General features: G+C 36.5%; 1 protein-coding gene across 1 annotated transcript; it reads right to left on the bottom strand.

Moving 5' to 3' along the window:
* Nucleotides 1-173: 173 nt before the first annotated feature.
* Nucleotides 174-27726, bottom strand: LOC100264375 (mannosyl-oligosaccharide glucosidase GCS1). Its single transcript, XM_002279580.4, has 22 exons — nt 27254-27726; nt 27100-27173; nt 25735-25986; nt 23447-23615; nt 22718-22804; nt 22446-22514; nt 22219-22315; nt 21617-21699; nt 20780-20887; nt 10287-10408; nt 10019-10126; nt 9860-9933; nt 8592-8717; nt 6237-6304; nt 3372-3521; nt 3234-3284; nt 2785-2841; nt 1296-1445; nt 1038-1129; nt 840-949; nt 633-696; nt 174-539 (listed from the first exon to the last, which is right to left on the bottom strand). Exons 1-22 carry the CDS (start codon nt 27548-27550, stop codon nt 395-397), a joined length of 2553 nt encoding a protein of 850 aa, XP_002279616.1. The 5' UTR covers nt 27551-27726; the 3' UTR covers nt 174-394.
* Nucleotides 27727-27952: the final 226 nt, after the last annotated feature.

Here is a 27952-nt window from a genome sequence, read left to right as displayed (position 1 = left end):
GATCTATGCCCTGTTTGTTATGCGTGAAATGCATCAAACTTATGCATGCTCGACCATCTGCAGTGTGAGGGGGAGGAAGCATGGAGAAGAGCGTGATGATCTTGAAAAGAATATCAGCATAAGAGGTTGATGATACTGAAAAGAATGTCACAAGCATCAACTAGGAAGCTCTCTTGATCTATATATATATATATTTATTTATTTATTTAATTTCTTCAAAAATCTCGAGCAGCATACATAATTTGAAAATACGGATGCCTCACATCACCGGATTGGGAGAAAAATGTACATTCCTAGCTAAATTAATGTTGTTACTTTGTTAAATATTGTAGTACAGAACTCCCACTAATGTTGGACATTGCAATTTTTTGATAAGTTACAAAAATGACATGCCCTACCTCTCACAATATGTTTCTGCCATAATCAGTAACACAAGGGATGTCCAGCCAGTAAACGGCCGTGCACCTTTTCCCTTCCCCTTCTTTTGATCATACTGTTCCCACAAATAACCAGACTGGTAGTAGTTGTGAACCACATTTCTGTAGCAATGGAAATGAACAAAGAGTCAGCTCAATGGTTCAGATAGGCTTAGGTAAGCATTGTATGGACAGAAGATATGGACAATTAAATACCTAATCAAATTTCCCCTCAAGTCATTGTAGATGATTCTGGCCTTGTCTCTGTATGGTCCATCAACTGCAGGAATTCAACCAAAACCACCCGCAAGCATCAGGAAAAAAAGTGTAAATGCAAATGGAGATATTCAAATCTTCAAGCTTGAAAATTTCAGTAAGAGAGTTTCTTGTGTGTTTTTGTCTGTTTTTCCAGATAAATATTACCTTGGGAATAATGGTGGAGTGCAGAAAGAATCCTGTAATTCATGTTCATCCAAATTGGACCTCTCCAGTAAGGTGGGTCATGCTCTGTGTTACGTTTCATGTATAATGAGCTGTGATATGGTAAAGTGACATGTATTTAGAATTGCAAAGCAAAAGATGATAGCTGTGCAACAGAAATTAGTTATATGCAATAATCACCTTGTTTTAGAAAGGGAGCGGAGTCCATAGTCGGTCCATAAGGTGCTCCTGTTTGAAATTAGGTCAAGCTGTTTTTCTAGGATCCATGACTCCTGAATGTGAATTAAGATACATGAATGGTCTACAATAGCTAGATAAATAAAAAAAAGGGAATTGAATAAGAGTTGCCACCACCATGTTGCAGAAGTTCAAAAATAAAAAAAAGAAGCACAACGAATAAAACATTATTTTCATGATAAGATCCTCCATGCAACTTACGGGTGGAATGATCTTCTCCATAAATGGAAAAAGGCTGACATAACCAATATGTGGAACCAGCCTCAACTCTGGCTTCTCTAATGTTTCTCTAACGAGTTCTCGAGTAGGATAGTTGTTCCCTGCCCTCACTTCTTTCCAACTTAATCGAACCTGAAATGATTGAAAACATTATCAAGTATTAATAGCAGAATACTCCATAAGCAAAAAGCAAATCTCAGCATGTTCACTTAATAAAATCTAAGCTAGTGTGGAAATACGAAAATATATGAAGAAAACATCACTCAAATCCACACTCATTTGATAATAGTTGTTGATATTAATCTACAATTAACAATTTAACGGAGAAAATATATTACAAAAAAAAAAAAAATATCAGTTAGCACCTTAGTACAACTACTGGAAATATAAAAATTGATTTAGTTTCTTGCATAGACTGATAACGGTCATAGTTCTAATTTACAGAAAAGGACAACATAACCTTCCTGCTACTCGACCACATGTGTATATTCCCCCTCAGCAAATTGGCAGACATGAACTTCTCATTAATAGCACTACTATATAATAACAACTAATCCTATTAAAAGTATATCAGAAAAAACATCATCATTAGAGCATTATGGCTTTGCGTTAACAAAATATTCTATATCTCAGCCTGTGGAATCTTCTCCATCAATACAATGCCTCCTTTATAGCCGGTCCCCACTTTTAGGTTCTTCAACCCATACTTATCCACTGCTAGTCTTCACCTCTCCTGTTCTTTGCATTCATTGCACCCCTCTTTGCGCTAGTACAATTCTTTTACTTATAAAAAAGGGGGATTAGAAATTTGAAAATAAGACGAATAAGAAGTCTCTGATTGTTCTTATGTTCAACAATATGACCAAGTTTATTGGTATCAGTTCATATTATTTCTGGACTAATGATACACAGTAGTGTGCATAAATTGTTGTAGGTGTGATAATTGAAGATTACATAAAGTCATGCAAAATGCAATAAGCTATTTAATCACAAAGAATCCATTTAAATCTAATATTAAAACATTAAGACATGTAGTGTGTGAACCCTGCAGCTTACACTCTCCTTAATGTACCAAAAAGACTACCGATTTGCAGTCCTAGAGCCAATTCATTATGCTTATCAGCAATATCTAGAGCATTGAAATCCATAAGCTTTGTTTCAATCCTCATCAGTTAATAGAAATTCAGGTCAAATCAAAAGTTAACTCTTGGAAGTAACTTGGTCAACAATTGAACCTAATATGCCTACATTAAAGGAAAAATGGAATTAAAAATTCTTTAATATACAATGAATCAATAAGCAGGTAGAAAGATGAAACATTTTGGAATTGATACACCATAGGCACATCAGCTCAGAGGAGTTATTGCACAGAACATGGTGGACCACAGTGTATGCTTAGTTTATATTGGTACGCCACAAAATAAATGTACTACAATATCCTGAAAGGAACAAAAATGTATCAGAAGCATACCTTCTCTGTATGATTTCCAAAATCAAAATAAGCTCCATGTGCCTTATCAAGGTGCATCTGGTACAATATTAAGCACACATGAGAAACAAGAAACTAGAAGATAGAAGTGACTGGCACAACTGCTTAGTGTACTAATGGAATTCTGACATGACTTTTCTTTCACCCCAGATGCCAGGCTTAGGTGGCCAGGCTCAGAGGCCATGTAGCACTAGATAAAAAAACCAGTTACTAAAAATACTTCCTTGATATATATTATATATATTTTTGGAAAAAGAAAAGGAAAAGAAGAAATAAAGAAAGAATAGTTTGAACCATGTTGAAATAGTAGTGTTGTGAATAAATATTTTTCTTGTTACATATTGCTGAAGTGTTACACAACCTACAATGAAGAATTAAAATGTAGAGAGATGAGCAACAGTGCTAAATAAGATATTGAAACATGAAGAAACCTGATTCAGAATGTCAAAATCTGAGAGCAGCTTAGCAGTTGAACCATACTCCTGCATCATACCATTCAATTGTCTATTAGTATAGTAGGTCACTGATAATTCCTGATACTTATCAGCTGTCTTTTTCCAGTATTATACCTTTTCCAGTCCATTTTCCTTCCGGAATAACTCTGTGATGGAATGCATGCATTCAGCTGCAAGAAGCATCCAGCATCTAAGATCCACATGGTGCTCTTCTCCACTAGGGTGTGATGCTCGTGGGTAATCGTCCAAGCCAGAGGACAGTGTCTAAGAATGTTCGAAACAATGTCAATGCAACAGCATAACCATCTCTATCTGGAAAAAATATCTTTCTATACCCAACCTAACATAACATTGATAACATAGTACAGTGAAGCAAAACCTTACTATTCTGGATACCTTAAAGTAAACCATGCTTCCAAGATCAGTTCAGTTGATGGAATTAGATTACCTCCAGACTTTGCACCAAATTTTTTTCCTGTTCCTTTTACTTTTGTACTCTTTGAATGCATCATTACACTGAACTGTTTCCCCAAACTTTGTCTCATACTCTTAAAATGTCTCAATTCTAAAGCTAGTAGACCTCAGTAAAGTAGCTCAGAAAATGATCAACTTGTAAAAAATATTCAAAAGTTAAAAGTAAACAGGACAAGTGCTTTGGTCGAGCACTATGCTTGCCATCCTAAGCATCCTTTGAGTGATTTGGGTGGACAGGAATGCCAAGGTTTTGAGAAAAAAATGGAAATCTAGTCTTTAAAGAATGTAGTCCACTACCTCACTTCCATAGTCTTTAAGGTCTTTTTCTAGGCTCTCTCATACGCTTGATTATGATGGATTGAACGGGTCTTCAGAGATTGGTATGACAACATGATTAAAGGTTTCTCTCTAAGCCAGTCAGTTCATGTTTAACTATTGAAGCAGCGATCTCAGTTGCCGGAAGGTTTGATGAGAAGTGATATCTTTAGGCTTGATAATTTCCAGTAAAAGGGATTTGGAAATTATTCCCTTTTGAGTATCTCAGGACAAGAAAGGACCCCAGAGACTGGACCTGGATTCACAAGATTATAGACCTTTCAAGGGATTCAGGCAGCTCCTTCAGTTGGTTTCCTAGATTGGCCAAACAGATATCAGATCAATTGGCTAGGTACAAAGCTTTGTTGTTTGGGGGACTTTGTTGGGGATTTCATGCTTCCTAATATGTATTCTCTTGTATGGTCCCTCTGTTGGGTTTTATATGAGTCATGATTTGTTGTTGTGTTTGGACTCATACTACTTAGCTTGGTTGGAAGAATAGCTCATCCTTCCTACTATTTTTCCTTACTATTAGCTAGATGTTTGTATCATATTAAAAAAATGAAAAAAAGTCAATGGGGGCGGGGCAAAAATCCAATATTTTCCCATCCTATTTTTTGGTGACCCAATATGAAAATTATGAACATCTCACTCACCATACGGATTGAAACCTCAACCCACCCAAACCACATCCTACTTAGTTATCAACTGATCTTAGAATCCAAGGCCCATTCATTATATATGCCTGTTATTTTATAAGCAAAACCTCCAATATCTAACTGTACAACTACTATGAATGAGGGGTGTCGATTGGCAAACTTCAAAATCAGTAGAACAATGTACATAAAATTTGAACAGAAATTTCTCAAGTGCTAATGAAATGCAAGCATGTCAATCAGTTTCAAACCTAAAGCACAAAACAATTAAAATCACTGCCTCATCCAGCTTGGTTTATCAGTTTGTCACAATAAATTTCCTACCAATGCAGCAAATTACATTTGTCAGATTCCAATTCCAATGCTCCTGATTTGGAAAGGCCAAAACTTATGAAGTTGTTGGGCAGGTGCAATGTCTTAACTAACAGTTATGTCAACTTAGGGGGTATTTGGATAAAATATGGAATTGAATCATGCTATTGGGTTCCTCATCATATTTAAAGAGTTGATATCATAATATGAACCACAATCACAGATCAAATTAGAAATGAGGCCATCTATAGGGACCCTAAAAAGCACTTATTTAGAAGAGGGTTAAACAAAATGCTGATCCATTGTTAAATATTAAGTCAAGATAAGAAATCCTAATCTTAACTAGCCTGAAATGTTTTTTTAACTTTGTCTGTCATTGTACCGATGATATTTTATATAATTTTAGACCGACAAAAACACCAATTCCTTATTTTTAACCTTGTAGATGTTTCAAGTCCTCGCAATTGGTCTTTTATTAAATAAAATATAGAGCATAAGAGTACAGACTAAAACATGTCATAAGGCGTGCTTGAGCAGTTGAGATTGCATTGAGTTCCAATTATTTTTCCAATTAGCACAGAAGTTCACAAATATAAAATACACAGTAAAATTACTAAGTAGCAACCAAAATCAAAACAATCTACCCCAACCCAAGCTCAAGTTGATCAGTTAAGGTTGTGATTGGATTGGTTGGACACTTGTATTGCAGTCCAGAGAGCACTCATCTGTGTAGTTTCCATCCAAATTCAACCCATCCAAGTAGCAGCCCCAAATTTAAACTGTCCTAAATAAAATCAATTTCCATACAGGCCAAGAACAGGGATGGGAAAGGCAATGAGCAGAGAACTTGAATTAAAAAAATAAAAATAAAAAAAAAACCCAAAAGGATAGCACTGGATGATTTTTCAAGCAAGAAGGTCTTAATGGTCAGACATGAATAAATTCAGACTCCACAAGGTTGGCCCATCTTACAGCAGTTTCAATACTATAACTTAGGCTTGGAGGGGCTCCACCAGGTTGAGTCAAGAAGAAATAGACTAACAGAACTTTTTTCTTAATGCACAATGCTTCTTATTCTGACAAGTTATGCTGCTTAATCAAGTTTACAGACAGTATTAATTTAATAGCTCAGTTATGCTACAGGCCAGGCCAATGACAAAACATTTCACTCTGTTAAAGCATGAAAAAGGGGGAAAGAGTATTTAATGCTGTAATGTAGAACCTTTGGATTTAGTTCCCGAGTTGTGGTGCTGTCTCTTCCGTGCCAAAAATAGCTACTCATCTCATTTCCTGTGAATAAAAAACACCATTTTTAAAGATGAGATTCAGGATGATTAGAAGTCAGAATGTTAGGTTTTCAGCAAATTAAAATCTTAACATATCTTAGACTTCCACTAAATGCTATCAAAATTTGGAATCACTACAGCAATTATCTACAGTTTAGCAATCTATAAGTTAAATATTTTATTATAGAAAAGAGGTAGTGCAATACAAGCAACGCTAAAAATAATTTTTTTACAAACAACACTTCTAATTTAACCAATCCTCACACTGTCTACAATGTCCAAAAAGGGAAATAAATGAAGGCCTATATCCCAACTTGAAAAAAAAAAATAAAGACTTGAGAACTATATATTTCAGCTCCATACTAGACCTTTCCAATCCTTCAAACATTGTCCTGTTGTGCTCTTTCATGTTGCCCAAAAGATACACAATAGAATCAGCCCCCAAACAGCCTTGTGCTTGGTTCCAACAAATGAGCTGTGCCAGCTAAGGATATTTTTAACTGAGGGAGGAACACCTAAGCCATGCTGAAAATAGAGAACACTATAGCACATAGGCCAGTGGTCCATTTACTTGAAGAAGGGCCTGTGCTGCAGATCCCTGATCTTCATTATAGAGGCAACACCTATTGAACAAGATCCTACCTCTTTTCACGAGTTGGTCTAACGTCAAATTTTTTTCCCAAGTAGCCATCCACACAAAAAATACTGACCTCAGGAGTGACTTCAGAATTTCCAAATTAGCTCAGCACAAAAGGAGATGATATTATCAGAGACTAGAGATGGAGTAATAAGATATGGTATAAAAAGATCCCTTTTTGTCAATTTTCCATATCAGTTTGTACTCCAAGTCCTCTAAATAAAAAAAAAGGGCTTAAATGTTGCAGCAAGGAGCCCATTGCTGACAACTCCCTATCTAAAAATTTCCTTCTAAACCAGGATTCCAACAATTCCCATCCCTGAAATATACCACCTGAGCATCCTTATGAACCACCATGTTATAAAGCTCTGGGAACTAATATTTTAAAGGATCCTTGCAGCACTAAAGATCATGCCAAAATTTCACTCTGTGACCATTCCTGACATTAGAATCTCATCCTTAGGCATCCATATCTTCCCCAGGGCACCAACAGCTCTCCATTTTCCCTTACTTCCCCATTATTTATTACCTTTCTCCAGTACCTGTTACATTTGGAAGCAGATCTTCAAAACCACTTAGTAATGCCTCATGAGAGTTCCAAGCCTTTTAAAATCCAAACCCTTTATTCAAGTATACCTCCACCTAATAAAAGATTTCTTTAAATTCTTTCCAATTTGATCCTCACCTTGCTAGGGATTGTAAAAGCTGATAATAAATAGATGGTAGGCTAGCCTCCCAAAAAATAAAAATAAAAAAGATTGGAAATAAGGTGCTTTTCAATAAAATTAACCTCCCTCCCTTAGATAGATACTGACGTTTCCATGAAGCTAATCTCTTCATAAATCTTTCCTCAACTGAATCCCACACTGATGATTTGAATTGATAACCCAAAGACATTCCTAAATACTTTGAAGGAAGGCTTCCTCTTCTTCATCCCAACTCATTGGCTAAAGCCTCCAAATCCTTCCGATATTCCAACTAGCAACAACTCACTTCTCCTAGTTCATTTTCAGACCTGAAACAGACTCAAAACATAGAAGCACTAAGCCATTATCAAAGATCAAGTTTCAAAAAAATTAACTTTAAATTATTTCCAGCACCCCTAAGATATTCCCTCCTTTGAAGTTGATGCCCTGACTTCTTTCTTTTTTTCCTCTTCTTCCTACCAACATTTTCTTATTCCTTACCAAACTTTTGACTGGGAAAATACCAGTCAATCACATGAATCCAACAATAACAACAAACTAACAAACAACTCTGCCAGGTTTGGTATGCCAATAGGACAGAAGAAAGTTAAGATACAGCCTTAAAACTATTTAATAAAACAAATACACAAAACTGAAAAGCTACCTTCCCTAGTAGAAATTCCCTTATACATCCATCTAACCATGCCAAAAATCTCCAACTAGTAAACATAGTATATGACATGGTGCCATTCCATGTAACCATGTTTGTACATTTTCAGAACAGTGTTTGAATGCTGGACCCAATTATGGTATTATTACCATCACAGGAATCTTATGCTTCCATGGGAAGCATTGTTACTTCCTCCATCTACTCAAGAGCAAAAAATTACTGACAACTATCACATGCATTGACAAAAAGAATAAAGAAAAAGAAAAAGGTAAAAAAAAAAAACAAACAAACAGATTACCTGATTGTGTAGTATTGAACCATTGGAACCAAGCTTCCAGACGAACAAATGCCCGTTCTAGGAAGGAAGATATCTCATTGCTTTCCATGGAAGTAAACTTGTTTCTTTTTAAGCTAGAAACTAGATCTGTAAGAAATAAACTTAGATCATGTCAGCATGAAAGTGAATTTTCATCCAGATAATGTATGAATATGTGTAGCAAAGAAATGAACCAAAGAACACATAGTTTAAACTCAAATGGTACATAACTTAAACTCCTCAAGTGGCGCACAACTGGACATGAACAAAAGATAGACATGAAATTTAGTAAATTAAGATTTGTTTATCACACCACCAACCGGATAAGAGAGGAAGGTTATGGGTAATCATTTTCCTTTACGTGCAAGTACTTTCTTAAGTTGTTTGTTTTCCACCTGATCACAGAAAATCTCCTTTCTCCCTTTTGGAACTTGCAGAGATACCTTCTCCTCTTTAAATGTTATATTCTGATTCAGGTTGTTAAATTAAAACGGAAATTGACAAATTAGTTTCTTCCATTAAGTTTGTTCTTCCCCTCTAACATCTAACAATGGTTGAAGTCCTACAGCTTACTATTCAGATCATGCAACTAAAATCAAATCTTAAGCCAAATTATTTATGTCCTAACACCATAGCCTAATAGAGTGAAATTTTACGATTTACAGTATTGAAAAAACTAAATTATTTTAATATAACAAATTTAGATGAATGCTTGAATCCATTGCCTGGTTATCAAACTCTTGACTGGATTGCAGACTCCTATGAATGTGATCATAGATCATACATCTTGAATCAACTCCTAATCAAAATTCCTAAGACAACAGAGACACACGGATATATATGCATGCTTACATACATAATATTCATGCATACCTACACACACATATTTATAATTCCTTCACTTAACATAAGTATTTGAAGTTAGTGAAGTAATTTCAATTACTAGTGTTTCTATTGAATATATTATGAACTCCCCAAATGTATTTAACAAATACATGACACAAAATACCTAAGCTGTGCTCCACAGAAATTTGCTTCAAATCATTCCCCAATCAAGGGAGTCAAATGCCATATGCAACCATTTAATAGGCCACACCTTACCCAACATTTGCATTGACACTGGCATCTCCATCAACTGGCTAGAATATTTTTTTCCTTGAATTATAAAATGCATGCAAAATCTCCAAATGTAATGATGACAAGTAAAATCTCCAATGAAATAGAAAAATTTTAATGAAGAAAAACCTTACCATGTAAAACCAAAAATAAAGTTGGGGGATTTCCATTAGTTGGATGCTGAAGAACAAATTCCTCTGGGACCTTACTGCAAACACACAATAAGATATTTACTCACAGAATGCAAACCTCTGTATTTATCATAAATACTATAACAAGATGCTTGGTACCACCTTAGAGCTTCGGCACCCAAAATTTGCTCCCTTGGTATCCATCCATCAATGTTCATTAAATCTAACCAATGTCCAATTATATCCAAACAAATGCGGATGTCCCAACGCCTGTTCAAGAGTCAGAAATATGTTAAGTGGAACAAAGGAAGATTTATTTCCAATGTGTGGCAAAATGAACACCTATTTCCCTAAAGATGTAGGTAATTGATAACCAGCACTTGAGGGAGAAAAAACAAAATGCAAATGCAAACAATAATAATCAACTAACCAAATTAGTAGCTGATGAAAACCTTCATCCCATAAAAATCCCCTTGGAAAGAAGGATCGACTTGGAACAGCTGTGTAAAGTTCAGCCGGCCAATATGAAATAAAATTATCATGACTCTTAAACTGCAAGAGAAAATGACCCACTGTATGACTTTGTCAGATGTCCAAATTTGATGGCAGTTGATGACAAGTATAAAGGATAGCACCTTCACCAGTAAAAACCAAAAATAATAAATGAATACTACATATCAATTTAGCAATTATGATATGATGATAAGGCTTTGTTGAGTTCTATTGACTCGAGTACTTACGTATAACTGTATGTACACAGGTATGTGCATGTGTGCAAGTTTCAAAATCTCAGCTGAGAACAGTAACTCAATTGAGTTGTAACCACCTCGTCCATCATCATTACAATACCAAGAATCGAGTTCAATATTCTGGTGAATAGTAAAATAACTAGGCAACCTCTGAGATAAATTGGTGATTTTGGGGCAATTGGGGTGGTGACTCTGAGACGATGCAAAATCGAGCATTGTGATGAAGGCGGGGACATGGAGAGAAGGGCGATGGAGACTTGAAGAGGAAGAGAATGAAAATATAGAAGATTTGAAGGAGAGAGATGAGTGGTGTACATGGTTTGGGATCCTCTCTTACATCTCTCTGCTGTAGCTAGACCCATGGCTAATTCCTCGTGGTGTTCACTCTTTTGTGTAGGGATGAAATAGAGATGAAATGGGTGTTTTGGGTAGAGAATGGGTAATGTGTAATGGTCCAATGGTTATTTGATAAGTATTTGAGTTTAAACGGTTAATGGGTATTTGATAAGAATTTGGGTTGTGGGTAATGGATATTTAATGTAATTGGGTTTTTATGAAATGGTAATAGTTATGTGGGTTTATATGAAATAAAATAAGATATGAATATTGAGATAAAAAATGGAAATGAATATAAGTAAAAAAGAAATTGATTTGAATTTTGTAACAACATATTTATTAATAAAAATAATATAAATTTTTGTTTTTATAATTGTTTTATTTTGAGCATATTTAAAAATAAAAATGAAATTAATTTCTTGAAAGTTGATTCATTCTTCAACTCAGGTACGAGATGTGACAGAAGAGAGACTTCAAAAACAGCTTGTTATGTGGAAAAGACAGCACTTATCAAAGGGAGGAAGGTCAGTTGTGATTAAGAGTATTCTTTGTAACTTACCAATTTACTTCATGTCCTTTTTCATTATTCTGAGGAAGGTGAGTTTGAAGTTGGAAAAGATTTAGAGGGACTTTCTTTTGGGGGAAGGGGCCCTTGAGAGCAAGCGACATTTGGTAAATTGGTCTTTAATTTGTAAGGATAAAAGAAGTGGGAGCTTGTGTGTTAGAAGACTGCCCATCCTCAACAAAGCTCCACTTGGCAAGTGGCTGTGCAGTTTTCCTGCAAGAGTGACTCCCTTTGGAAGCAAGTAACTTTGGGGAAGTATAAGGAGGAAAAGGTGGGATGATGTTCTAGAGTGAGGGTAAGGTATGGGCTGGGAGTGTGGAATGCTATGTGAGATGGGTGAGAAGACTTTAAGAATAGAATGGTCTTTAGGGTGGGAAATGGGAAGAAGTTTTGGACGGATAGGTGGTTTGGGGATTAGCCCTTAGGTGAGGCTTTTCCCACATTATTCTCTACAACCACCTCTAGAGATGCATGAATTACTGAGATGTGGGAGCAGATTGGGGAGGATGGGTGTTGGAACTTGAGGTTCACAAGACAAATCCATGATTGGGAACTAGACGAAGTGACGGCCTTTTTCATGAAATTACAAGCATAGTCAATTTGCAATAATATAGATGATAAGATGATTTGGCAGAACACAAGGTGTGGCAAGTCCTCCTTTCCATTGAAAGTTAGAGGTGTTCCCTGAAAGCATGGTATGGGATCCTAGTGTCCCGATGAAGGTGCTTTTCGCTAGGAAACTACATAGGAGAGAATATTGACATTGGACCAACTTAAAAGGAGGAGATAAATATTCTTGAATAGATGCTATTAGTACAAAGGAGATGAAAAAATAGTTCATGATAACCTCCTTCATTGTTTGAAGGCAGTTGGGTCGTTTTTTTTATGGGATTGAAAGTAGTCAGGCTGTGACAACTCGGTTTTTCCTCTATTTGGGATAGAATGAGTAATGCACTCCATGACAGGAGAGACCCTTTTAAGTTGGCATGGATCTTTTGTCAGGAAGAAGAGGAAGAAAACTTGAAAAGTTACTTCTGCTTATTTTGAACCATCTGGAAAGAGAGAAATAGGAGAGTTTTTGAAAACATGGAAAAAGGGGACTAAATTATTGAGCGGACACACACACACACACACACACACACAGAGATAGATATATATATATATATATATATATATATTTTTTTTTTGGTGTGGATTAACGTGTACATAGTGATAGCTCTTTCTCTATGTGATTGGATAAGCTCAAATTGAGGTGGGGGAGTTGTTTTTGTTTATTCCTTAAGCTTTGTTTGACCTTTTACACTTTTATATACAATGTATATACTTCTATACACCCTTTTGTTTGGTGCTTTTAATCTATTCTATCTTTGCCTAAAAAAAAGAAAAAGAAAAAAAAAGAAGTTGATTCATTATTTAGAACAATTGGACACTAGAACATATACTTTAAAATTTTCTTAATACTTATTTTTAAACAAATTTGTTATAAAAAAAATTTATTTTAATTATTTTGATTGTTTATTTTTTAAAATAAAAAATAAATTTTATTTAGCAAGCTAACATTGCAATTTGTTTTGTATTAATTATTAAAAATTTGTTTTAGATATAAAAATGAGTAATGGATGATGCTTCACTAGGAAATTAGTATTTGTAATGGCATTCAATGATTGGATAATATGTAAGTAATGGATATTGGATTGGATCATGATAAATGTAAAGAAATTTGGCTAATTAAATGAAATAAGATTATATAAGATTTTGATTTGATTACATTTTGTATAGAATTAACTATAACTATAAAACACAATAATTCTTTGAGTCTCATATTAAAAGGATAATAATTTTTAAGTGGTATTAAAAAATTTATACTACCAGAAATTTAAAAATTTTTAAAAGTTTTAAGAACAAAAGATATGTTAATACTTTTAATATAAGAGTTACTATATTTTATATAGAAGTTACTACTAGTTTTTACTTTTAAAAACATAAAACAAAGAAGTATATTCAAATGAACACTAAATAGAAGAGTTTTAAATTCTAATATTATCATAAATCAATTTGATAAATACTTTTATCATTATTTAAACAATGTCAATGTCACATATGATAAAATATTATTTTATTAAATTTTTAGTCTATTTAATTATATTTATTTTATTTTTGATATTTTCATTTTTTTTTAAGAATTTTTTAAGCTTTTAAACTAGCATATTTTGCTTATCACCAATACCGATCCAAGATGCCAAGACCAATGCACCTCAGGACCTCCCAAGTCAATGATTGATATCGTGACTATAAACATTGCATGCATTTGGCTAATGTTGAATATAATGTATTTATAGTATATCATCTTTCCTTGTTAATATAGGTCACATGTATGGTAGTTAGGACTCCTAGCCTTGTATATATATATCTCTTAATTGTAAGTAGATATTACATGTATGAGAATTAAGGTTTTTCTCCTTTCTCTCTCTCTTTCAACATGGTATCAGAGCCAAGGAAGAAAACCTAATTCTTTCCTGTTTCCCGTGTCATCTACTCCGGGAAACCTTCTGGTGACTGTGTTTCTTTCCGGTCACCCTCCCCATCTCCCAACACTTTCCGGTCAGTCGGATCATCGTTAGAAACCACGCACCGCCGGCGAAATTTTCCGGCGAAATTTCCCGGCGACCTATTTTTCCGACACCGACCATACCAAAAGGAGCACCTGGAGGAGATCTCCACCTTTTGTGAAGGCACCGGCACCAAAAGAGGATCCACGCGCCGGCCACGCGCCATTTTCCGGCCGGCGGCTGCATCTCACGCGCCGGCGCGTGAGGGCGCGTGAGGCCTTTTCCGGCGACGCGCCTCCTCCTCCAGCCTCGCCTGCCACCGACCAGCATCCCTACCTACCTGGTTCTCCCATCCGAGCCCTGCACGTACCTCTTTTGGGGATTTTTGTCTCCGTCAGCCCTCCAAACAGCCTTTCCGGCGAAGTTCCGGCTACTTTCTCTCCACCCCAATCCCTGCACGTGCCTTGGGAAGTGTTCTTCTACCTTTCTGGTGGTACCACGTCGCGATCTGAGGCCGTCTCCCTTTTTCGGTGGTGCCACGCCGCAATCTGAAGCCGTATTAGGGCTCTCTTCGATCCAAATACGTGAATATGACCACCAAAAATCAGATCTTTACCTCTGTTATCTCTGGATCTCCTATGATTACCTCAAAGAAATTGGTTGGCAGTGAAAATTATCTTTCCTGGTCTGCCTCTGTTGAACTTTGGTTTATGGGTCAAGGATATGAGGATCACTTAGTTACCCAGGAGGCAGATATCCCTGAGGTTGACCGCGTACAGTGGAGGAAGATAGATGCACAGTTATGTAGTGTATTATGACAATCGGTTGATCCCCGGATTCTTCTTCATCTTCAGGCCTATAAAACTTGTTTTAGATTTTGGACTCAGGCCAAAGGATTATACACGAATGATATCCAGCGTCTTTATAAGGTGGCTTCTGCTATTGTCCATCTCAGCCAACAGGACTTGGATCTATCTACTTATATTGGTCAGATTGCCTCTCTTAAGGAGCAGTTCTTGACTGTGATGCCTCTTACTCCTGATGTTGGGGCTCAACAAACACAGTTTGACAAGTTCTTCATGGTCCTTACTCTTATTGGCCTCCGTCCGGATCTTGAGCCTATTCGTGATCAGATTCTTGGTAGTTCATCAGTTCCGTCCTTGGATGATGTGTTTGCTCGCCTCCTCCGTATCTCGTCCACTCAGACTTTGCCATCTGATAGCGCTTCAGATTCTTCTGTGTTAGTTTCTCAAACTACCTCTCGAGGAGGACGCAGTAGTACCCGAGGTAGAGGCCAACGTCCTCATTGCACCTATTGCAATAAACTTGGCCACACTCGCGATCGTTGCTATCAGTTACATGGAAGACCTCCTCGCACTGCCCATATGGCCCAGTCCTCTGATTCTCCGCTGCCTTAGCCTCCGAGCTCCTCCGCATCTCAGACATCTCAGGCTTCTATTGCCTCTGTTGCCCAGCCTGGTAATGCCTCTGCCTGCCTTACCCACACATCTTCTCTTGGACCCTGGATTCTAGATTCTGGAGCATCTGATCACCTATCTGGTAATAAAGATCTTTTCTCCTCTATTACTACTACCTCATTTACCTACTGTTACCTTAACTAATGGTTCTCAAACTGTGGCTAAAGGTATTGGTTTGGCCCTTCCTCTGCCTTCTCTACCTCTCACTTCTGTCCTTTATACTCCTGAATGTCCTTTTAATCTTATTTCCATAAGCAAAATCACTCGTACTCTTAATTGTTCTATTACCTTTTCTGATAAATTTGTGACCTTGCAGGACCGGAGTACGGGGAAAACGATTGGCATAGGACGTGAGTCTCAAGGCCTCTATCACCTCACCTCAGATTCATCTCCTGCAGTTTGCATTTCCACTGATGCTCCTCTCCTCATTCACAATCGTCTGGGCCACCCTAGTCTCTCCAAGTTCCAGAAGATGGTTCCTCGTTTTTCCACTTTGTCGTCGCTTCCGTGTGAGTCATGTCAGCTTGGGAAACATACTCGTGTCTCGTTCCCAAAGCGTTTGAATAATCGGGCAAAGTCTCCTTTTGAGCTTGTCCACACTGATGTTTGGGGTCCTTGTCGGACTGCGTCTACTTTAGGATTTCAGTATTTTGTCACTTTCATTGATGACTATTCTCGATGTACTTGGTTATTTTTAATGAAAAATCGAGCTGAGTTATTCTCTATTTTCCAGAAATTTTATACTGAAATCCAAACCCAGTTCAATATTTCTATTCGTGTGTTACACAGTGACAATGCTAGGGAATATTTTTCAGCCCAATTTACTTCGTTTATGTCTCATCATGGGATTCTTCATCAGTCTTCTTGTGCTCATACTCCTCAACAAAATGGGGTAGCTGAACGCAAGAATCGACATCTTGTTGGGACAGCTCGTACTCTCCTCCTCCATAGTCACGTTCCTTTTCGCTTTTGGGGGGACGCTGTTCTTACCGCTTGTTATTTGATTAATCGTATGCCCTCCTCTGTCTTACACGATCAGATTCCTCACTCCCTTCTTTTCCCTGACCAACCACTTTATTTCCTTCCTCCTCGTGTCTTTGGTTGTACTTGCTTTGTTCATATTCTCACTCCTGGACAGGACAAGCTTTCCGCCAAAGCCATGAAGTGCCTCTTCTTGGGATATTCCAGACTTCAGAAGGGTTATCGTTGTTATTCCCTTGAGACTCATCGATACTTTATCTCCGCTGATGTCACCTTCTTTGAGGACTCACCATTCTTTTCCACCACTTCTGAGTCTCTTCCTGTTTCTGAAGTCTTGCCCATTCCCATTGTCTCCCCACCTGATGCTATGCCCCCTCGACCACTTCAGGTTTATCATCGTCGCCCTCGTGTCGTTGCTCCTCTCCCTTTTCCTGAGGCACCTGCTGACTCACTTCCTATCCCTTCGGCTTCACCGGCCCCGGCTCTGCCTTCTCCTAATGACTTACCCATTGCTGTTCGGAAAGGTACTCGCTCTACTCGTAATCCTCATCCTATTTACAATTTTTTTGAGTTATCATCGATTATCTTCACCCTATTCTGCTTTTGTTTCTGCTATATCCTCTGTTTCTCTTCCAAAGAGCACCCATGAAGCTCTTTCCCATCCAGGCTGGCGACAGGCAATGGTGGATGAAATGGCTACTCTGCACTCTAATGGCACTTGAGATCTTGTTGTTTTACCCTCTGGTAAATCTACAGTTGGTTGTCGTTGGGTCTATGCAGTTAAGGTTGGTCCTGATGGTCAGGTTGATTGCCTTAAGGCCCGCTTAGTTGCTAAAGGCTATACTCAAGTTTATGGTTCTGATTATGGTGACACATTCTCCCCTGTTGCCAAGATTGCTTCTGTCCGCTTGCTTCTCTCCATGGCTGCTATTTGTTCTTGGCCTCTTTATCAGTTGGATATTAAAAATGCCTTCCTTCATGGTGATCTTGCCGAGGAAGTTTATATGGAGCAACCTCCTGGTTTTGTTGCTCAGGGGGAGTCTGGTTTAGTGTGCAGGTTACGCCGTTCTCTATATGGCTTGAAACAATCTCCTCGAGCATGATTTAGCCGTTTTAGTTCTGTTGTTCAAGAGTTTGGCATGCTTCGCAGTACAGCAGACCATTCAGTTTTTTATCATCATAACTCCTTGGGGCAGTGTATTTATCTGGTTGTTTATGTGGACGACATCGTCATTACAGGCAGTGATCAGGATGGTATTCAGAAACTAAAGCAACATCTTTTTACCCACTTTCAGACCAAAAACTTGGGGAAACTCAAGTATTTCTTGGGAATTGAGATAGCTCAATCCAGTTCTGGTGTGGTCCTTTCCCAAAGGAAGTATGCTTTAGACATCCTGGAAGAAACCGGTATGTTAGACTGTAAACCGGTAGACACACCTATGGATCCGAATGTCAAACTTGTACCAGGACAGGGGGAGCCTTTAGGAGACCCCGGGAGATATCGACGGCTCGTAGGTAAATTGAACTATCTCACCATTACTCGTCCAGACATTTCTTTTCCTGTGAGTGTTGTTAGTCAATTCCTACAGTCACCATGTGATAGCCATTGGGATGCCGTAATCCGTATTCTTCGATATATCAAAAGTACACCAGGCCAAGGTGTATTGTACGAGAACAGAGGTCATACTCAAGTTGTTGGTTACACAGATGCAGATTGGGCTGGCTCACCCACACATAGACGTTCCACTTCAGGGTACTGTGTTTTTATTAGAGGTAATCTAATATCTTGGAAGAGTAAGAAACAAGATGTAGTGGCCAGATCTAGCGCTGAAGCCGAGTATCGAGCTATGGCTTTGGCAACATGTGAACTCATATGGTTGAGACATCTTCTTCAGGAGTTGAGATTTGGAAAGGATGAACAGATGAAACTCATCTGTGATAACCAGGCCGCATTACATATTGCATCCAATCCAGTCTTTCATGAAAGGACCAAGCATATTGAAGTTGACTGTCATTTCATTAGAGAGAAGATCGCATCAGGATGTGTTGCTACAAGTTTTGTCAATTCAAATGATCAACTAGCAGACATCTTCACTAAATCTCTCAGAGATCCTAGGATTAAATATATTTGTAACAAGCTTGGTGCATATGACGTATATGCTCCAGCTTGAGGGGGAGTGTTGAATATAATGTATTTATAGTATATTATCTTTCCTTGTTAATATAGGTCACATGTATGGTAGTTAGGACTCCTAGCCTTGTATATATATATCTCTCAATTGTAAGTAGATATTACATGTATGAGAATTAAGGTTTTTCTCCTTTCTCTCTCTCTTTCAACAGCTAAATATATGTCATATTAAGGCACTATGCCAACATTATGGTTCCAAGGCTCAAGCTAAGATTCTGCTCGTGAGCGTAATGGTATAAGCCTGCCTGACTGTGAGACCGACTGGTCGAACAGAGACGAAAGTCGGCCTGCCAACATTATGGTTCCATTTTCATTGATTTGAGGATTCAAATGCCATCTATTCAATGCAAATCTCCACTTTTTGTTTTTGCAAGCACTACTTGATGAAATCTATTAAGTCAATCTAAGTTTCATAGCATAACCTTTGGAGGTGAGGTTATAAAGATTCAGTTTAAAAATAGAAAATTCATAGGGCAGAACTTTTATCCCTCCAAGCTAGAGGAGCTCGACAAGGATTACAAATTCGGTCTTCTTGACTTCCACATCCATAAACTTTCATTTACAACCTCATTCATAACAAACTATCACAAGCAACACTTTGTAATAATCTAGTTGGTATGTGGTTCAACCAATGTTTTTAGAACCAGACCGGACATTGAACCGGAAAAGTTACCGGTTCACGGTTCACTGGTCGGACCGATAGTCGAACCGTGGTCGAACTAGTAACGACATAAATATATAATTTATATTTTATTAAAATTAAAAATAATTTTAAAATATATATAATTAACAATAAATAATATTATTTATTTATTTTTATATAAAAGTATTAATATTTTAAATTTATTAAACAAAATATATATAATATTTAAATATGAAAATATATTGAAAATGGTAAAAGATATTTAACTATTTAAGTATGAAGACATATTGAAAATGAAAAAAAAATTATGCAATTTATATATATATATATAAATTATTTTTTGAAATAAATCCTAAGTTCCTAACACATGGAGCATAGGGGGGCGGGGGGTTGGGGGTAGGGGTGGTTGTTGCAGTTGCAGTTGTAGGCTGCAGTTGACATAGGAGGAGGGGGGGGGGGGGGGGGGGGTTTAACACACGGGGTGGGGAAGGGAGGGATTTATAGTTGGTGCCGTCGGGAGGGTTACAGCGAGTGCCGCACAAGGGGGACAGGGTTTACAGCTGGTGTCGCCGGGGGAGGGCTTCACAACACTGCAAGAGGGTGTGGTGGGGGCATTTTGCTGTCACGGAGTGCCGTTGGGGGAGCGACGTCTGACCAGTGGCAGCTTCGTGTCGAAGACAGTGGGCGGCGGACCGCCGGTTCAATCAGTTCAATTCCGGGTTCAACCTCTTTCCAGACTGGACCGGAACCGTCACTGGCCGGTGGTCGGACCAACTGGTCCAGTCCGGTTTTTAAAACTATGGGTTCAACTTTCATAAAGACCATAATTAAAGGGCATAAGATTAAAGACCAGCAATTTTAGCTTTCAAAATTTTCTTCCTTTTGAATCGCAAAATAAGTAACATTCAAGCTGGCAAGATGGACTTCTAAGATTTTCACTCCAGAGTCCTGGTTTAACAGTCCACCTATTTGGCTTACTGCTTGTCTAAAAGCTATGCCTGCTATTTTTGAAGAATGTAATCACAAGAAAAACAACAATCCACTACAAAGTTACACATCTCAACTACATGGTAATACATACAAGTTACCATTTACATCTACCTAGGGCCATATTCTTCATTATGTCACTCCCAACTAATTGGTAGTTTTTGTGGAAAGCTTGAGGAATTATAAAGTCAACTAAGAATCAATATCATATGTGCAACACTGCAACTCAAGGCATGGATTAATAACTCAAGATGCACAATATCAGTTCCATTACATGCAGATACTTTTTAACATGTAGTAAAACAAATAAGCATATCAATAGTACATTGTCAAACAAGTAAAGCACATATGATTGAAATGTTAATGTATAACAGTCATGTCAAACAAGTGATATGCAACTTTAAGAGAAAGCCAGCAACATAGAAACAAATTTAAATAACTTACATTATTGTTTTTTGGGAGTGAAATTTTTGATTGGCCATAGAAATAGCCAATGCCACCTAACATATTTCCAATAGCAGCCTTACCAACAATCAAAGATTCAGAGTCAACCTGAAAAACACAAAATGTGAATTGTAGAATGCTTACCATCTCATGTGAAAGATTCGGGTACAACTTCAAGGAAGAATGATGTTTAATGGTCAGTAGAACAATTCCTAATTGCCTGTATAGGTACATATCATCTTAATTTTGGGATAATGTTCTAGAATTTTTTCAAGCACCAAAGTAGCATGCTATTTTACTATTTATCAGTTTGACTTATCATATTAAAGCCAAAGGTAATCTTGTCCAAAAAGGTTGTTCTGCTTTGTAATAGCCAAAATTAGAGAACAAAAAAGGAATGAAGTGTTTGCACAAGTCAATTTTAAGTAAAAAAAACTCAATGTCAAGTCCAACAAAAATTAATTGCATCCAAGTAAGCAGATAGGATCTGGGGAAGGCATTGCTCAAAAAGAAAAATGCTGATCTCCATAAGTCCCAGACATGTGACATAATGATTACTCAGTTGCTTGAAGTACTCAAACTGTTTGACCGGATTACGTAATTACCAAGTTTGAATCAGAGCTTTATGACCACAGTCATCATTCTAATGCATTATTCAAACTAGAAACCAGATCATAATAGGGAATCCATATGTTTTCTCACTGCCATGTCATGTAAATGACTAACACAAAGCCACATGTTGCAGGCAGCAAGACAATCAAATACTAGGCATGATGTTGCAGTTCATCATCAAAGCATTGAATTTTCAAATGATAACATAATTTCTAGGACAAATACCTTGCTGGTAAGATTGAAGCATTTCTCAAATTTGTTGTCAAATTCATTTTGCTTCTCAATTAATTCTCTGGTCAGGGAGGTACCTAATAATTATGAAGTGAATCTCAAGAAGGTTATACAGGGGGAAAACTTCAGTTCATGTATGATAGATTCAGGAAAAAGCCCATAGCTTTATAAATGTAAACATTTGTTTTTTGATGGGTGGCTTTATAAATGTAAACATATTTAAATATAAAAGGACATTCTAGAATCAATTTCACTAGGAGTAAGCATTACTATATATTCAGAAATCTAGAGAAATTTTGAACTTCCAAAATGTTGAATTTGAGAAGAAAAAGTTGTGAAGAAAAAACAAGGAAATTCCTTACAAAAGTTTGCTACACTGGGAAGACATGGAAATAATTGGTAAAATATTACAAAATAATCTCTAACAATAACATTTAATGGACCTAGAATCTGAAATGTTGCAATAAAAAGGAAATTCTAATGGGAGAGATTAAATGGGCCCAGGATCTGAAATGCTGCAATAAATATGGTTTTCTAATGCTTGTGTGTGTGTGAGAGAGAGAGTATTGTCTGGATAAAACAGACACAGAAGACACCTGTAAGGCTATTGAGACGTTCTTCTACCCTTGAGCTTTTCAAACCAGTTCCAGATAGAAAAGGAATGTCTATTTTGAAAGGAACCTTAGCAGAAATCTGTATAAGAGCAAAAATCCCACAATGCCATAATAGAAGTCAAAACCAAAGATGAAAACTACAATCCTAAATTTAAAAGATGATGAAAATATTTCAAGACTAAGTATCTACTGCCTCTTTGACTGCATACCTGAAAAACTAAAATGTTTGGAGAATTATCAGATGTGTCTGGGAGCTGCAGACGACCAAACTTTCTTACCTGGTAAAATACACATGCGATGAGAGAGAGAGAGAGAGAGAGAGAGAGAAGGAGAGGGGGAGAGAGAGAGATGCACAGGTCTCTTAATCACATGATAGAAATGTGGTATTGAAAACTGAAATGTAGATGAAAATTTTTGCAGATGCAGTGATAATTAAAAAGTTATGAAAAAGATCAACAAATAAACATTAAATCTTACATACTTGCTCTCCAAGACTTTCCTGGACAAGATCAGATAAATTGTGAATGTGAGGTGTCCTGAAACCAGAATAATGGACTTCCAAATCATCCTGCAAGAGAGAAAACCGAGAAACTAGATTCAGACCAACATCTGATATAAGGAGAAAATACAATTGAATAATATATGGTCAAACTACAAAGGACAGGTTGGAGCAGGCCAAATAATGAATAGGCCTTGACATTGTAGTGTGCAAGCAGTCGACCTTGAATTTTAAATAAAAAACACAACATAGGATAAGCAAGTAGGATTAGCTGATTAATAGAGAGAAATTCCAGTCCATGCAATTTCCACAAAAATAAAAATTGAAACTTTAAGTTATCATTAGTATCTTTGCAGAAATCCATGAAAAGAGGTTAAACTATGTACAATGGCTGACCTATAAAGTGAGCTTAATTTTCAATTATTAGGATCTTAGCAGATGCCGACAGGGAAAAGTTAGCTATTAAAATGCTAAGAATCCTACAAAAATTCATGTCTCTTGCATACATAACTGGAGAGCTCCTTAAGTTTCAAAGATAACTTAGATAAGGCTGGCATACTGCATAAATGATAAGCAGTACTCATCAAGTTCCTGTGCACTATGTATACTTTGATATGATTTAAAACATTCTCACTCTGAAGCACCAGCTCTAAAAATCCAGTGGGGGAAGTAACAAAATAATAAACCATGACATTCCTTTCAAAACATTACCACTGATTCTAAATGCAGCTGCCAACCTCCGACATCCATTCTTGAACCCAATGCCAGAAGAGAATTCTCACGAATGTCCAAGATGTCTCCACTCAAACTTAGAGCATTTCCATCTTCATCAGCCAAATAGAAAAAAAGGTGTGCACTTCTCAACATTTCCTCATTCCACCTGGACATGTGAATAGGCCATGAAAACAGCAATCTTATAAAGTGCAAATAATTGGCTAATAAACACAACCTGATTCTGGCAAGTGACGTGTTCCTACAAATATAGACTGAATCTATGAAAAAGAAATGTATGATTAAATTGATTGTAGAAAGTTAAAAAAATAAATATGTAAGTTATCAACAGGCGAAGTGTATAGTGGTAATCACCAACTGGTCCATTTGTCATAGTTGGATCCCAGAACTGGTTCTCCTAACTATATACATAATGTAAAGGCATGAAATTAAACCCCGAGGCAACACTGAAGGAAATTCCCATGAACAGCAGCTTTAAAGGCTTATGGTTTCAATTTGCAAAGATCTACCAAGTATAGAAGTTGGACCTAATATGAACAAATATGTGTTATAGATTAACTTGGAAGTAAAAAAATTCTTGTTACTATGTATATAAAAAAAAGGAACTATAATTTTGCTATATTTCTTGATAGGCAGTATGAAATGCTTACTTGCATTTGTCAAATTAATAATTCATTAACAAATTAATGCATTATTGTTATTGTTTTTGGGCAAACTTGTCTGTTACTGTGCACAAGAATCCAGATCTGCTAAATGTGTGTTGACTATCAAGTCAAAGTTCTCTTTGTGGGACCTAAAATTCTAAAAGTAAAATCACTGTATCAGTTAATTGCTTGTCAACTTTTAAGTATATCCGTAACAAGTCACAGAAAAAAATTAATACAAAAATAAAAACTTAACCAAATGACATAGTTTCACATCCTTACTCTCATGCTTCCCACATTTTAAAACAACATCACAGCAGGGATATATAATATCAATTCAAATGCATAACCTGTTAGGAAGTGTCCCAAATTCCTAATTAGTATAGATTCTCCTTTTTTGTAAAGAATATTATATAAAATATTTTTAGGTTAATATATTATCGTAATATTAGACTTCCTTATAGAATAAGGAAGGTTGTTGGAAATATCTCTATAAATATTTTAGGTCATGAAGAGAAAAAGTTATGAGATAGAAATGAGCTTGTAAAGACTATACGAGGTGGATAGAGATGCGAGAAAGTATGGGAAGTATCTGGTGGAGCAAGAGGGCTCGTGATAGGGTAGGGATACGAAGAGTGGAGAAACACGGGATGTTTCGGTAACCTAATAGTTGTGATACCAGTTTGTTGTGACGGTGGAAGCTTTGATGCAATCATCATTAATAAAGAACATAAAGATAAAATAATCAACACAAACAGTACACGAGGTTTTAACGTAGTTCGGCCAACCATGCCTACGTCCACAGATGAGAGAAAATTATTTCACTATACAATAGAGAATATTACAGAGGACAGAATCAAAACATTACAGAGGATATAACCAGATACAACTATTGGGTTCTCGAAACATCCCATGTTTCCCCACTCTTCGTATCCCTACCCTACTATGAGCCCTCTCGCTTTACCAGGTACCTCTCATTCTTCCTCACATCTCTATTTATCTTGTATAGTCTTTACAGGTTCATCTCCATCTCATAACTTTTTCTCTTCATGACCTAAAATATTTATAAAGACATTTTCAACAACCTTCCTTACTCTATAAGGAAGTCTAATATTACAATAATATATTAACCTAAAAATATTCTATATAATATTCTTTACAAAAAATGAATTTATACTAATTAGGAATTTGGGACACTACTTAACATAACCTAATAGGTAGTATAAAACATGTTCATTAATAATCAGTCCCTAATATCAAGGAAAAATGTTTTGTAGGAAAAAAATAGTTGTGAAGCAACGCCTAACCTTTTATGACTAACCTACTACATAGAGTCACATTTTCTCCTTATATTAACCAGGAATATTACACAAAAGATGTAAGTTAGAAATTCCTTTCGGAAGGAAATTCACAAATAAGGAACTATGAATTGGGAATAAAAAAAGAAGAAGAAATTTAGCTTTGCTAACACTTGTCTCAATACCTGTGGTAAACAAGTCAGAAGGTATCTATAGATGTCATCAAGACAAAGTTCCAAAGAGTTACTTTTGTGCACTCTGAACAGGTTTTTAATAAAAGAACTACAAATAAAACTCCATTATAACAGAAGGTAAGGATATTTACTTCTCACTTTTCACATCAATTCGAACCGTCCAGTCTCCTCCATAGCCACTGCCGTCCTCCTTGGATTTCAAGAAACTTGTAGCCAAGGTCATGCCATGGTCAATCAGCACCTGATGTCCATAATCCCTTCCATTGTGATGTGTCCAACCATACGTGCTGAGCTCATCAGAATCTTGGCAGACATGTCGCATGAAATATCTTCCATCCTTTACTCCAATCCACATCAAACCAGCAACCAAAGATTGGGGTGTCCTGCCAGTTACAATTGCCAATTGTCCCAGACTTGATAAGAGATGAGGATCAACCAAAGTGAAGAAGAAAAAAAAAAACACATAGAAATCAACATGTCACACCAGTTCAGCATAGAAATATATAGGGTGCCTTCTTCCTTGTTCTTCAGTTGTAAATGAAATTATTGGACAGAGGGCAGATATCACCAACCACTTTTTATCATCTATTAATAGTTACATACTCAAGCTATCTTTCAAATAATTTGACTTCAAAAGGAATAACTTTTTAGAAATAATTATAGATTTTTAACCAGAAAATAATTAAAAAATTTATTATTTCTTCTTTTACCATAACAAAACAACTGACATGTTTTTTGTTGTGATAAAAGCTTTAAGCTCTAATGTCAATTTTGAGTCACTTCATCTTCATACTAATTAATTCCATCACACTCATGGTTATTACTAGTGGACTTCATATTAGCATAGGATACAACATTATGTTTTATTAGAATGACACGTTCTTAGTTTTTCATCACCATTTGTTAAATGACTGCAATTTTGTTTAATAACCTCATTGTCAATCATTGATTTAAGTTGTCAAAAGCAATGCAAAATACCATACATCTATTTCATTTCCAAGGAACACCCCATAGGTAGCCTCTTCCATAATTGACTTATTGGGTATTTTATGCTGTTGAGAATTGGTGGATTCATCTTTTCAGTTGGCTGAGAAAATGTCATAGTTTATATTTCGTATGGAAGTTACTACTATTTTTTGTTTTTAAAAACAAAAAAAAAAAAAAAATGGACAAAAAATTTTAAATACAAAAGCAAAAATGTAACTAAATATGGTTTAAAAAAATATAAAAAATTAATTTGAAAACAAAAACTAAAACATAAAAAGTGTACCAAATCTCAGCATTTTTTTTTTCATTCATTCCCCAACTTTATTCAAATAATTTTCATAAACAAAATCCTTTTTCCATAATAACTTTCAAGATTCAACAGAGGCATAAAATTTCATCAAAATGTCAGAACTGTTGTAGAATAACAAAGATAAGAAAAATAGATATACATAACTAAACTAAAATCAAAATTGGCGTTTTGTGAATTAAACAAGCAGGCGGAGTGATACCTGGCACGAATTCCAAGATAAACCTGAGGGCGATATGTTCCCCAATACAAGCTCTCCTTGTGCTCGCCTTGGAACTGCAATACTCGATTCATCAAGTCTCAAAAAAAAATTTAAAAATCGAAAAAAAAAATTGAAAAATCGAAAGCAACTTTACCTGAGGAAGATCCATGATCTTTGGGGCAGGAAATGGCGTAACAACCCTAGGTCTTTGAGCATCTTCAACCGGTTTCATTAAGTGAAGAATTAGGAACAAGACAATGAAGAAAGCCAAAACCACAAACCCAAGCAGAGCCTTGATATTAACATTTAAAATTCTAATGAAGCTGTGATCTCCGATTCTGTCCTTTCGGACTTCCCGGTCAGGTTTTGAGTTCCGGCGACGATCGAATTCATCGACATCCGCGGAGGATTTGATTCTACTTCGAGCACTTCTTCTTCCATTTCCACTCATTTATTGGAAAACACAGATTCACGGATGTCAACGATGGAGTGAGGTTTTCGAGCGGAGAATTTAGGATGAATTCAGTTATTCAAGTCTACTGCAATTTACAGGAACTGAAATAGGAAACCGGCTGGGTGATGACAGTGGAGGCAAGCGGGCTGAAATTGGGAGCTGAGAATTGGGCCAGTCCACGGCTGGGCCAAGATCCACCTCATTGTATAATTTTGGGTTTGGCCCTTTACTCAAAGCAAAAAATTACGAGCCTTGTTCTGGTTCATGCTGTGATTTAAAAATGAAAAACCAAACTAATTAGGTTGGATTGGATTGGCGGATGAGATTGGGCTCGTTCATATCCTTGAATTTTCACTCATCTAATTATTCATTAGAATAAAAAAAAATTCCAATTAATTC

This window comes from Vitis vinifera, chromosome 1 (assembly GCF_030704535.1).
Source record: "Vitis vinifera cultivar Pinot Noir 40024 chromosome 1, ASM3070453v1".
Taxonomy (NCBI): Eukaryota; Viridiplantae; Streptophyta; class Magnoliopsida; order Vitales; family Vitaceae; genus Vitis; species Vitis vinifera.
This window is presented reverse-complemented; position numbering and strand designations above follow the sequence as displayed.